The sequence below is a fragment of the Siniperca chuatsi genome, linkage group LG1 (assembly GCF_020085105.1).
Source record: "Siniperca chuatsi isolate FFG_IHB_CAS linkage group LG1, ASM2008510v1, whole genome shotgun sequence".
In the NCBI taxonomy this organism is placed as follows: domain Eukaryota; kingdom Metazoa; phylum Chordata; class Actinopteri; order Centrarchiformes; family Sinipercidae; genus Siniperca; species Siniperca chuatsi.
Genome location: NC_058042.1, coordinates 24,001,801 through 24,013,930, shown reverse-complemented (window position 1 = coordinate 24,013,930; position 12,130 = coordinate 24,001,801). Strand labels below are relative to the sequence as shown.

Sequence of the window (12,130 nt, the reverse complement as noted above, 5' to 3'; positions counted from 1 at the left end):
TTAACACGCTTAATTACTTTTCATTATTCTTATCCAAAGGTTAAAGGATACTTCCCCTAAATTGAGAACATTTCATATTTTCTGACAAACACCAATATTACAACCCTTTCAGTGTACATTTCCTCTGACAGGATTAGGCTGAAAGGGAAATTGCCGGTGGCTCATCGGTTAGGTGATTAAAGGTGATTTGATTCCTTCAGTGTAGTGCTGTGGATAGACTATACATGTATAATCAAACTAAGACATTAACCAGTGGAGGGCAACAGAGAGCTAAAACAGACCCAGGACAGTATGTCCTGCAGCTTGTGCCAGTGACGGGGTACACTCCACTGTGTCTGCTTCTCTGCCTCCCTCCTTCACTCCCTCCCTGCCTTCCTCCGTTCAGCCGGGGGCGGTATAGAAGAACATGCACATCGTTGCTAAGGTACAAGGTTTCCTTCCACCTACTCACACAAGGCACTGGCTTCCCTTGTATCCAGCACCGTGGGAAGAGAACACACTGGGGATGAATTGTGCCTGACTACCTATGGGGTGGATGCTCCCTCTCTGTGCAGTACGGGGAGGGCCAGGAGGCTGTGGGTGGTTTTTAATCAAGACCATATTTGGCTATAGTTACGTTTGTCATTTTCTGAAAAAAGTATGCCATACAGTTTACTGTAGCAGGGTTATTTAACACTATGAATTACTCTTCTCATCTCAACCTCTTTGCACTTCTTACATGCACAATCTGATACTGCTGGATGGTAAAAATCACAATGACACCTTATGTTGCCTTTCATATTATTGATTTCCACTAAAAACATGATTTGGACCTAAAATGTACCTTTTTATACTTTTCTGAGACAGCTGCCAGTTTCCCTTGCTTTGCTTGACATCTATTATGTTTAAGCAACTATTAAAGGTGATTCGTACACATCAAGTAATAATGCCAGCTGATAGACCATTTTCTTAGTATTTGAATTGTTTACTCTTCAGAGGCATAAAGTGTCTGTGTGACACTTTATGCCTCATGTGCAAAGTTGAATGTTTCAAATGTATTAAAGCCATAGTTCCATATTTTGTGAAATACGCTTATTCCCTGTCTTGCCGAGAAATAGATGAGATCGATACCACTCTCATGACTGTCCAGTAAATATGAAGCTACTGCCAGCAGCCGGTTAGCTTAGCTTAGCACAAAGACTGGAAACAGGGAAAACAGCTAGCCTGGCTTTGTCCTGTCAACAAAATCTGCCTACCGGCACCTCTAAAGTTCAGTAATTAACAACATGTTGTGGTTTTACCGGGGGTCATGTGGCAAATTATTTCTTCCCTGCTGGTGGCCTGGCACCCTGTCTGGCATATAACCCCCATAAAACTGTGTTATTTTTACACTTCAGTTTTTGTACAGATTAAAAAACAAGTGTAACTGTTAGTGAGCTTTATAGGAGCTGGTGGCTGGATTTTGTTACATTTGGATAGTGCCAGGCTACCTGTTTCCCCCTATCTCCAGTCTTTATGCTAAGCTAATTTAATTTAAGATAAGTATTTCCCAAAATGCTGAGCTATTGCTTTAAGTTGATACTTCTGTGTAGCCACTGCTCACTCTTACAGTCAGGAAATATCCTGGCTAACCTATAATCTGAAGGCCAACTGGTGTTTCTTCCGCTAAAATTTTCAGTGCAGTTCCATTAGACAATTGCTATTTTTAAATTTGATTTAATTTCAGTTTAACTGCTCATTTCATGTTATCTGGTTTCCTGACAAGTTAAGTCATATATTCTTTGCCAGTTGGAATTATTCATTCAAGTGCTCATAGAGGGTGTAACATAAGAATAGCAAGCCTGTTAAATGTGCTTCATGTTACCAATGGTTTTTGTAATTGACATGATCTATTATTATTGATTTTATTTTGTCATATTCTAATTTGCCAAGACACTTGGCTGGCAAGTACTGTGTGTCACTAGCACTAAGTGCTAAGCTACTGTAGTTTGCCAGCTCTTACATTCTTGCCAAGTTACTTAACATTCTTGCCAACTCGTTTGTTTTTTTAACTGGTGGGTTGGGATTCAAAAGTAAATCACAAGATGTTCTAAAAGGACATAGAACAACTTAAGCAGGACAACACTGGGTCATACTGTACCAGAGTTTTTTGACTTGACGTTCTTGGGTGTTGACGGTGACTTGGGAGGAGACATTTCTGCTTCTGTTTCGTCACTCTGACTTGGGTCCTCAGCACATTCCTCTCTCACAGACAGATCTGTTTCACGATCAAGAAAAAAAGTCAACAAAGAAGGAGAAGAAGTGTACAGACATAACTGTTGGGGTTGGGGGTAGCTGGGAAAATGGCGAGATTGGGGCAGAGAAGATAGCAAAGGGTCTAGACAAAAATTGAGGAAACTCCAAGGCCCACGAAGTCTGAAAGAACCACGCATTTTCTAAGCTTTATGGTCGATAATCATGGACAGTTGAATTTTACATGTTTTTACAGCATTGTTATCAAAAAAAAAAGTTATTTTAAATTTGAAAAAAACAAACAAAACACATGGCCTCGTGGATGTACTGCTCCTTTGCTGTTCAATCTCAAAGGATGCTGTTTAATGGAGCTGATTATTTTTCCCTTTAGACGTCTTATATATGCATATCAGTATCACTTTACAACCTTAACGGGATAGACAGTAAAAGTTGCTCTAGCATGAGTAGAGGATACATACAAGATATGAGCATGACAGTGGACCATAGTACACATGAACCTCATTAAAACGGAGCAAAATCCCTCGGACAGTGATTCTGACCTTGCTTGTTGAGGACAGACTCCTCAGCCTTGCCTTCGGCTTTGGCCTCTCCCTCATCTGGGATTTTGCTGGCCATGGTGCTGGACACATAGAGCTTGTTGATGTCGAGGGTGGTCTTACTAAAGGGTGACATGGTGGAGTGCATGCTTGCATAGCCATTGGGAGAACAGCTGAGTGCAGCCAGGTCCAGGGCTTTGCCCCCTGTGATGATGGGGATGTTGAGCGAAAGCTTGCGACGGCGGTTGGGCGAGGACGTCTTGGTGATGGAGAGAGGAGGAGGGGAGGAGAACTTGCGGCTGACACGCGGCGACGTGGGTGGCTCGCCGTAGAGGAGTTTGTTGTTCTGGCTGCTAGCAAAGAAAAGCTCCAAAGAACTGCAGGACAGGAGAGAATGAAAGAGAGGAGAAAAAAGAGGGATGGGTGAGAAAGACAGAAGGATGAACATTAAGAAGAGCATCTTTCACTTCTACAAAACAACACTTTTTGGATTTTGGGTAATTATTCCCAGAGACCCAGTGAATAAAAGAAAGCAGATAGGGGAGACATGGTGATAATGGGGGTGCATGCTGCACTTGGTGTCTATACACAGAAGCAGAGAGGGAACACATTAACCACAGGGCTCTTCGGGAGCTCCTGCCTCTTTTATTTAAGCTACATTGTTTAAGACAGCATCCTCCTTGCACTGAGAGCCACCCCCTCTGAAGGCCTATAAATAGCATGTCAAGTGACAGTGTGGGAGGCACGGGTGCTGCCAACAGCAACCAGCCCAGGGGAGGCCCAAAGAGACATGGGGAGAGAGAAACAGAGAGAAAAGGGGAGCCAGATAGAGACAGAGAGGGAAAGTGGGAGAAAGAGACAGAGGTGCAGTGCAAAAAAATAAAAAAAGCAGGGGCAAAAACAGTGAGACAGAGAGGGAGGGGGCGAGAGAGGAGAAACATAGTGGATATGGATTCCACCACAGCGAAGGCTGCTGTTTGGGAGTGGGCGAATGGGAAGCCTCCAGCCGTGTATGGTGTTAGTTGCAGCCATGTTGTGTCTCCTCACCTAAATTTGCAAAACAGTAAAAGAAAGGAGATGAGAGGAGCAAAGATGGGCTGGGAGGATAGAGGAAAGGACAGAAGGGGAAGTCGAAAAGAAAATGAGAAAGACAAAGCACAAAAAGCACAGTGCAGAGACAAGAGAGGACAAAAGTAAAGCAGGAAGGAGGAAAGACGAGAGGAGATAATTAAGCAGGAGAAGAGAGAGGAGTAAGACAAAAAGAAGGAAGGAGGAGGAGAGAAGAAGAGAGGAGAGCAGGGTCTGGGTGCAAAACACCACCATCAATATTTAATACCGTAGAGCCGCTGCAGATGATGGGAGAAAGGGAGAGAGAGAGAGGGAGAGAGGGAGGAAGGGAGAAGATGAGGAGAGGGTGGGGTCCTGCAGCAGAGTGGAGGGTTGCCATGGTGACAGAGCAGCGAAGAGAGGAATGGTCAGACTTGTCGAAAGAAAAATAAAAGTGAGAGAATGGAAAAGGGTAAAGAGAGGAATGAAAAAAACAGAAGAGGGGTTAGGGAGAGGTGGGTGGATGCAGGACCCAATTAACGGCGATGGTGGACAGAAGACAGTGGACGTGTTGGTGTGACCTCTCACTGCTTCTCCTCTAGTCCCTTCTCACCTGGACGGGCTATGATACCATTATGGGCTGCTTACAGACTAGCCCACGTGAGAGCAAAGACAAATCCAGACACCAGGGAAGTCCCACCTTTTCACTGCACCATTACAGAGCTGTTGCTGCATCCTCAGGAGAAAATACGTGGACATTTCAAACTTTGTTCCTTCTTCAGTTGTCATAAGCCACAGGGATTGGCCTTGCAGTGAGGTGCTTGGAGGAGTTTAATGTAACAAACCATTTCAGCTCTGAAGTTTAAAGGTGTCCACTTAAACTCTAACAGAGAATATGCAGGGATAGATATAATCATAGAAACACTTCATGAAGAAGGGCAACTCTGAAGTAACTGCTACAGAGGTGGGCCATGCACAGGTTCTAGCTGTTTCAGCTTGAGTTCTGCTGTTTCTGCTGGTTGATACACTTTTCCTGTGATTGGCTGATGTTGTCATGCATTTCAAGTCTCTTCTCCTTCACATGTGTAGCACATTGATTTGCCTTTTTGTTGAAAGGTGCTATACAACTAAGCTTGCCTTCCATGCCCTCACATTATCAAATAATTATGCAGTTTTTTGACTGATGCACCTGGATTTTGGTCACATTTCATTTGGTCCCATGTTGATTTACTGTAACAAGACTACAGCCATGCTGTGAGGCTGTAGCCTACTTAGGGAACAGTGGTGCTTTGAGCTAACATCCACATGCTAACATGGTCACAGCAAGGATGTCTCATTGATAATGCTAACATGCTGAAGTGTAGCAGGTATAATGTTTACCTATCTTTGTTTAGCGTGTTAGCATGCTACCAGTTAGCACAAAACGCTAACTAGGGCTGAGGCTGATGAGAATGAATGTTATTAGTTTTGCAAGTATTTGGTCATAAACCAAAGTTTATTGAAATTTTGACCTGATGATGGTGCTAAATGAAAAGTCAGGGAACCATCAAAGTCAAAGTCAGTTTCATCAAGTTTCATTAAGGTGGTGGACCAGCCAAGCTTGGCTAAACAAGTCACATATCATGCTCTTTCATACCTGACAAATGCTGCTAACAGATATTCAGACTAGTACGACCCATCTTTGTAGCAGTGTTTCCAACGGCAATTTCAATGGCAATTTTTATTCCCAGCATCCACAGATGTGGAATCAAAACAATACTGTAAATATGAGTTGAAGAAATTGCATCTTAGTGTAATAAATTACCAAACAAACAAATCAATGTGTACACACACAGGCCCACAGAGTATGCAAAACAAGACATAAAATGTTGGGTTCACAACAGCAGGGTGACATGTTAATCTGTTTAGCCTGCAACTAAAATATGGTTAGTGTGGACAATTTCATACCAATGAGCTCATAAAATCCCTAATTAAACCTCTCAGGTGATCACTCACCGTGCAGGGATGGCACTGATGGGCTTCTTGTAGATAGTGATGAGCTTGTCCAGCACTACGTCAGCGCTGGTGAAGACGCGGTAGGAGTGGAGGAAGGTGTTCAGGAAGTCGATGGAGAGGAAGCGCAGGTCAGTCAGCCTCTCCAACAAACGCTCCACGCTGGCGTAGCGGATCTGCAGCACCTTGCAGGAGTTCATCATCTTGCTGAAGCGGATGTCGACATCATCACAGTACAAGCTGGTGTCCGACCTGCGTTGGAGTTTAAGTGAGGTTAGGAATGTCACTCACTCACAGGGATTTAGCTCCCAGTACTTATGCAACCCACCTCCAGTTAGTTAACTTTTCTGGTCAATGGGTAGAGCATTAACATTGCTATGAGTAGGGTAGGTCCCCCACTGGAAAAATAAATCTATACAGTTATCAGAGAGATCATTTTAACCACCAGAATAAAAATGTTAAATATATAAACTCCAATAATGTTCTGCAATTTTTCTTATTTTTTTTAGCCTCACATGCGGCTTCAGAATAAGTTGCAGTAGTAATAAGCCTTACTAAAAACTGATGCAGACTCTGGTGAGTCCGCCCCACTGGCCTCTACAGGCTGTAAATATATTGGGGAACTCCAGTATGGAAAGGGGCCACTGAATCAGTCAGGGCCCCTGGAACATGCAAAGGATGTAGACATGTATTGCATCACAGTCAGTGTTGAGTTGCATTCAGGGGGCCAAGTTTTTTCTAGTGGTGGCTGTGTAGCCATTCACACAGTGGGAGACTGGTAATTTATTCAGCTATAACACTAATGTTTGTGTGTGTGTGTGTGTGTGTGTGTGTGTGTGTGTGCTCTTGTAATCTTTGTGGGGGCCAATTTTAGACCTTGAAAGTGAGGAGAGTAAGAACATTTCATCTGGTTTTCACTTGTTTAAAGGGATGTTTAGGGATTAAGGTTTGGCTTTAGGGATAAAGTTGGGGTTAGGCATGTAGTTGTGATGGTTAAGGTTAGAGCCTATGGAATATGTTATGTCATTGAGGGTCCTCACAAGTATATAAGCACAAACGTGTGTGAGCTTGGGCACGCATAGTCGTGCATTTTTCATGCATTTGTCATGTATTTATGTAATGCCAACGCCAATTTCTGTTTGTGCGTGTATAATGTATGTGCATTTCTGCGTGGTGTCTGACTCTCACTTAATCATCTGTGGCACGGTGACTTTACTGTTTTCCTCGAAGGCATTCATCATCAGGCCATTGCAGCGGATGTTGTCAATACACTGTAAGGTAAGCAGACAGACAGACAAAAAGGCTCTCTGTGAGTGTAACAAAGCAAGACGGTGAGTGAGTTCACAAACCTGTGGATGATACAAGTTTCTACCCCTAATGGCAATAAGATACAATGTTTTTCTGTTATATTCTGTCCAGATATTTATCTCATCACGTGTGGAGCTATGGTAACAAGCTGAGGTCAAAAGTCAGCTCACAAGAATGTTAACTGTACCGCTATTTTCCATGATTATTGATGCTGTATGTAACTTCCACTTCTATACCAACTGACCTACAATAGGTGTATATTAACACAGGGTTTAGTCATCGCTGTTTAAAGTGGCAGCCACAATAGCTTCAGTTAAGTAAGTTTCAACGCTGGCCTTCTACATGTAGCTTCTTCCTCATAATATAGAGCAAGTGTCAGATGTTTGCAGCCTAAAGTCTTAGCTCTATTTTTTTAAGTAAACTCTCCCTCATCTAATGACTGCTTGTCCCATGACATGCTTAAGTCAAAACAGCACTCCACAATACTGCATTGGGTTTGTTTGGAACATATTTAGTCTTTAATCACACAGATGAGGACACATGCCTGGCTGATGTCACTAGTCCACGCTGACTTCTCCTGACGGGATGAAGCCACCAGGATGACGGTGTAGGGCTGGCCTTCTTTGGGCTCCACCATCACTTTAAAGTCCAAGTGCTCTGTGTCCTGGCCACTCCGCTCCCCTTTGGCTGCAAGGCACAAATTCAACAACCTTCATTTTACTGTAACAGGGAAAAATTAAATATACTGAAAACAGAAATGACAAAATAACTTAAAAATGTACACTTTAGTAAAGTTCAGTTCATTTTTTTTCTTTTCATGACTGAGTGTAGTTCAAAGCTCTGAGAGGACCAAATAAAATTTTAAATCATATTTGTGATATGTATTATTATATATGTATTTTATATTGATTTAGACATTCAGAAACATTTACCATCAAATCAAAATGTCTAAAAGGGCCTGAAGATTTAGAAAAAATCCCATCCTATGAAAATCTTGCACTGGTGAGTTACTTTACAAGGAAGAACAATCATCAAGGAGCTGTGTAATCGGGAGTCCAGCTGTGATTTTTCAGATGGTCTTGCCAATACTGAGACACATTCTAGACATCCCCCGACCAGTATTGAGATCAACATCTAAAGCTTTCCATACTGAGCTAAAGATGACTGATTCTTACCGGTATCTGTTGCAAAAAAAAAACCACCCTGCCTTTACACTGTATGAAAGCCTTCTGTTTCTGAAGTCCCTACATTCACCTGAAGGCAGCAGCTGATATGTGTTTTCCATCTGCAGCCTCTAATTTGGAAAGTGTGGCATGAAAGCACAGCACTATTCCTCATAATGATCCACTGTGGCTACCTTGATTAAATCATGTGCAACCAGCACCATTCAACCAGTCAACAATTATGACTGCGGTTGTTTTGGTTCAATTTGATGCTGGTGAGTCAAGAAACAATATTTTTCTAGAAACAAAACTCTACAGCTCTCTGGATAGTCATGTAAACTGGATTATTATGGAGAACTGTCAGTCTTTGCATCCAAATGGCTCAAAGAAACTACTTCACTCATCAGGAAAATAATGTAACATATTATTTATTTGCAGATTTATTGTACTGATTTATTGTAACTGCTCACCTTTTGCTACCCCCAACACAACAGTTACTGTGGGAGTGAAGGGGAAAAAGTGGTAGGCATGATGCAAGTACAAGGAGTAAGGATAACATTAGGGAAATACTCTGCACAAAATAGTACAATTTCTTTATAAATTGTGTTAAAATTCAGTCCCAACCCACAAACACAATTCCATATACCAAGACTTCTTCTACCAGTCAAAATAATGGCATTCATTTTCAAACAAAATCCCAAATGTTGAAGTGATTTGTTCATTAATTATTGACCAGGAAGTAGCCAACTAAGGGTAATCAATATGTTCTACTCGGGGTTGTGTTACATAATACTGGCCCCTCAGAAACATGGCATGTACAGTTTTGATAACTGACTGCTCAACTCTCAGCAAGTTTGTCTTTTGTAAAGTTTGAATAGTTTGTGAGCTATATTAACAGAAAAACTGCATCGCTTTATATTTAAGCTACTACATACAGGACATATAAACTTCTACATATATATATATATATATATATATATATATATATTAAGAAAACATTTGAATATAGTGTACGTAGTAGCTTACACTCATCGTCTGTCCCCTCTGGCTCCTCCATCAGTGTGCAGTCTATGAGAGAGACCACTCCATTCTGTGACAGGGTTGAAAGGTCACATGGTCACATACAGCATCTTACCAGTTAACAGACAGTGGAGGCTTCTGCATAGTTTTAGGAAATCTCTTTAAACTCTGGGTCAATGTTATGATTTGCAGTTGCTAAATAATACATCATGTCATACAATTTGAAGATGTGAACATGTTGAACATTTTCTGGAGAAAAGAAGAAAAAAAATTCACAAAATTACCAAGATTACATGCATTAAACTATTGATCTTTGGAGGTCAATAATACAATGTCTTCATTGAATTACTAGTTTAATAGGTAATTATCAGGTTACATGGCATGTCAGTCTATGCCTTGTTTATGTACTTTTATTTAAAAAGATGCAATTCCTGTTTTACCGTAAATTATACTGTATGTTTGATAATGTACACAAACAGCTAGAATTAGCTCTTACCAGTTTAAAGAGGTTTGATTTGTTTTATAGAAGAAACATTTAAGAAACATTTAGAGTAATTTATTGGGTTGTACTTTTTTTGTATCAGGTCCTCTCGACTACAATCCCACTGTACCTTAGTGATGTGAAGTTTTCCCCCGGAGCCGCGGGTACAGATGATGAGATGTTTGGAGAAGAGGAAACACTGTCTCTCGCCTTCTTTCTTCAGGGACAGAGAGCCCAGTCGGCCTCTCGTGATTTTCCCTTTCTCGCTCATCGGCACTTGGATCAGAGAACCTGTGGAGTGTCAGTATCACACCCACACAAACACACACACACACACGAGAGAAAACACATGCAATTTGCTCTCAACTTTTCATACTGACTTTGACATTGATCTTATACTTGGTGTCTAACCTTCGAAAGCCTTTTATGGGAATAATAACATGACACTCCCCCAGGTCCACACCTTTGTATTATCAGGTGTGGACAGTTAAAAGACAAATAAATGTACATACATGTAAACATTCAAACTTCTGTTGTTTGTAGCTTGCAGTTACAGTAAAATATAATTAAAATGAGTAATCATTGATTTTATTCACATGTCAATAGAGATGGAGGAAGGTGTTGAACATCTGGGTGAGAGTACATTTGATGCATCACAACAGCAAAGGGTGTAGGAGAGATGTGTGAGGATGGTGTTTAATGTATGTTGAAGAATTAATATTTTATTGTAATACATTCCTACTTTGGTCAGTATAACTGCCATAGGGTGTATTGTTTTGCACACTTAAGACTGTGTAGGATAACAAAAATCCATCGCAGGTGGTCGTGCTTATCACTCATCAATTTTATATATCAGAGTATGCAATTGTGCATTTGTCACCCTATAAGCCCACCCATGCAACCGTTTCCATGAAGACACTGTCATAATGACTCCAAATGTTTTTAATGACATTTTGGTAACACTTTATTTGAATGTGGGCTGAGTCAGCTAGTTAATAGCACGGCTGGTTGTAAGGGTCTATCTGCGCTAATTAGCTAACAGCAGCTAAAAGTTACAATTAGCAGCAGTTAGCGGTTATAGTAATAATAATAATGGATTACATTTATATTATAGATTTATATGACACAATTAGAATGGTCTCGTGACAGTCGTCAAAACCAAGCACATATGACGGTATAATGTAATGGTAACACATAAAGCTAAATAGTTTCTCTTAGCTTGATAATTAGGCCTGCCATGGTATGTTTATGACATGTTTATTGGTTAATGTCAAGTTGTCAAGAGTCATGTCAGGGTTATGACGGTGTCATGTCAGTCTTATGAAGCCATCTTCAAATAAAGAGTTACCGACATTTTTAATGAAAATGTTGTTTAAAGGTCATAATATTAGTTTGTAAGTTATGTTGCATGCAGTGTTGGGCAGTACAACGTTACTTAGTAACACGTTACAGTAATGTGACAGTAGTGATTGCTTTTTCAGTAATGAGTAGTGTAAGGGATTCCAATTAGAAATGCAGCAATTACATTGCTGTTAGTTAGATGGCGGGTTAATTATCAGTTTGCTCTCTCTGTGTTCAATGGAAAGACAGTGGAGGTGTTCAGTACATGTGCAAACGAATCTTTAACAATGACTCTGTAAACTGAACTGACTATATCGAATCACCATTGTCACTGAGCGAACAGTGGATCTCACTGGTGGCTGAGTGGCATTGAAAGATTCACAGTATGTTACTTCCTCGTTAAAAGCCTACTAAAAGGCAGTGAAACAATCATAATGTGATAACTCAGTTGTAAACAGGCTGCTGAGCTATTAACTTTATGTACAGTGCTTGCATAGGCTAGTTTTGTACTGAACTGAACGCGACAGCTTGGACCAGAATCAGACTGAACGTTACAGCTGTATGAACAGTGTTTCATTTACTCACTGTTGTACTGAAGTACCTGAACAGTGATGCGTTCACTTTTTAATGTATGTATTGAAGTGCATTTGAATGGTGACGTGTCCGCTTAGCTTAGGAAAAAAAGGGGATCAAACTACATAGTCAGTAACTACGAATCTTTGAACTGAACTGAACTGAACGATATGATTTCCACCTCTCCGGATGTGCTAGCTTGCCGCAGGGACTTGAGGCGAGGGGAGGTGGTTAGGCTCTACCAAAAGTGGAGAAGTGCGACTTCTGATAATTCCAAACCTGTCTTATTTACATGTTGTGAGTTCTTAGCTGGCTAACATTAGCCATGGGTATGCCTGCATTCGCTAGTTTTGTGTGGAGGTCAGAGGGTGTGTAACCATGCTTTTGAGGTCGGGTCTTCTGGAAAGCTGTGTGCAGTCACTGAGGCTGAACTAGCT

General features: G+C 41.1%; 1 protein-coding gene across 2 annotated transcripts in view; it reads right to left on the bottom strand.

The window, feature by feature from the left end:
* Positions 1-12,130, bottom strand: part of LOC122877539 (ras-specific guanine nucleotide-releasing factor 1-like) — a 32,161-nt gene that overhangs the window by 6,540 nt on the left and 13,491 nt on the right. Inside the window, exons 10-17 of one of the 2 annotated variants that reach the window (XM_044199246.1) lie at positions 9,910-10,070; positions 9,305-9,368; positions 8,749-8,775; positions 7,660-7,802; positions 6,996-7,078; positions 5,811-6,059; positions 2,772-3,145; positions 2,120-2,236 (exon numbers count right to left, since the gene is read on the bottom strand). In XM_044199246.1, the coding sequence (XP_044055181.1) occupies positions 2,120-2,236; positions 2,772-3,145; positions 5,811-6,059; positions 6,996-7,078; positions 7,660-7,802; positions 8,749-8,775; positions 9,305-9,368; positions 9,910-10,070 (1,218 nt within the window). The remainder of the gene's footprint in view (positions 1-2,119; positions 2,237-2,771; positions 3,146-5,810; positions 6,060-6,995; positions 7,079-7,659; positions 7,803-8,748; positions 8,776-9,304; positions 9,369-9,909; positions 10,071-12,130) is intronic. The other variant, XM_044199255.1, reaches the window with a different exon arrangement.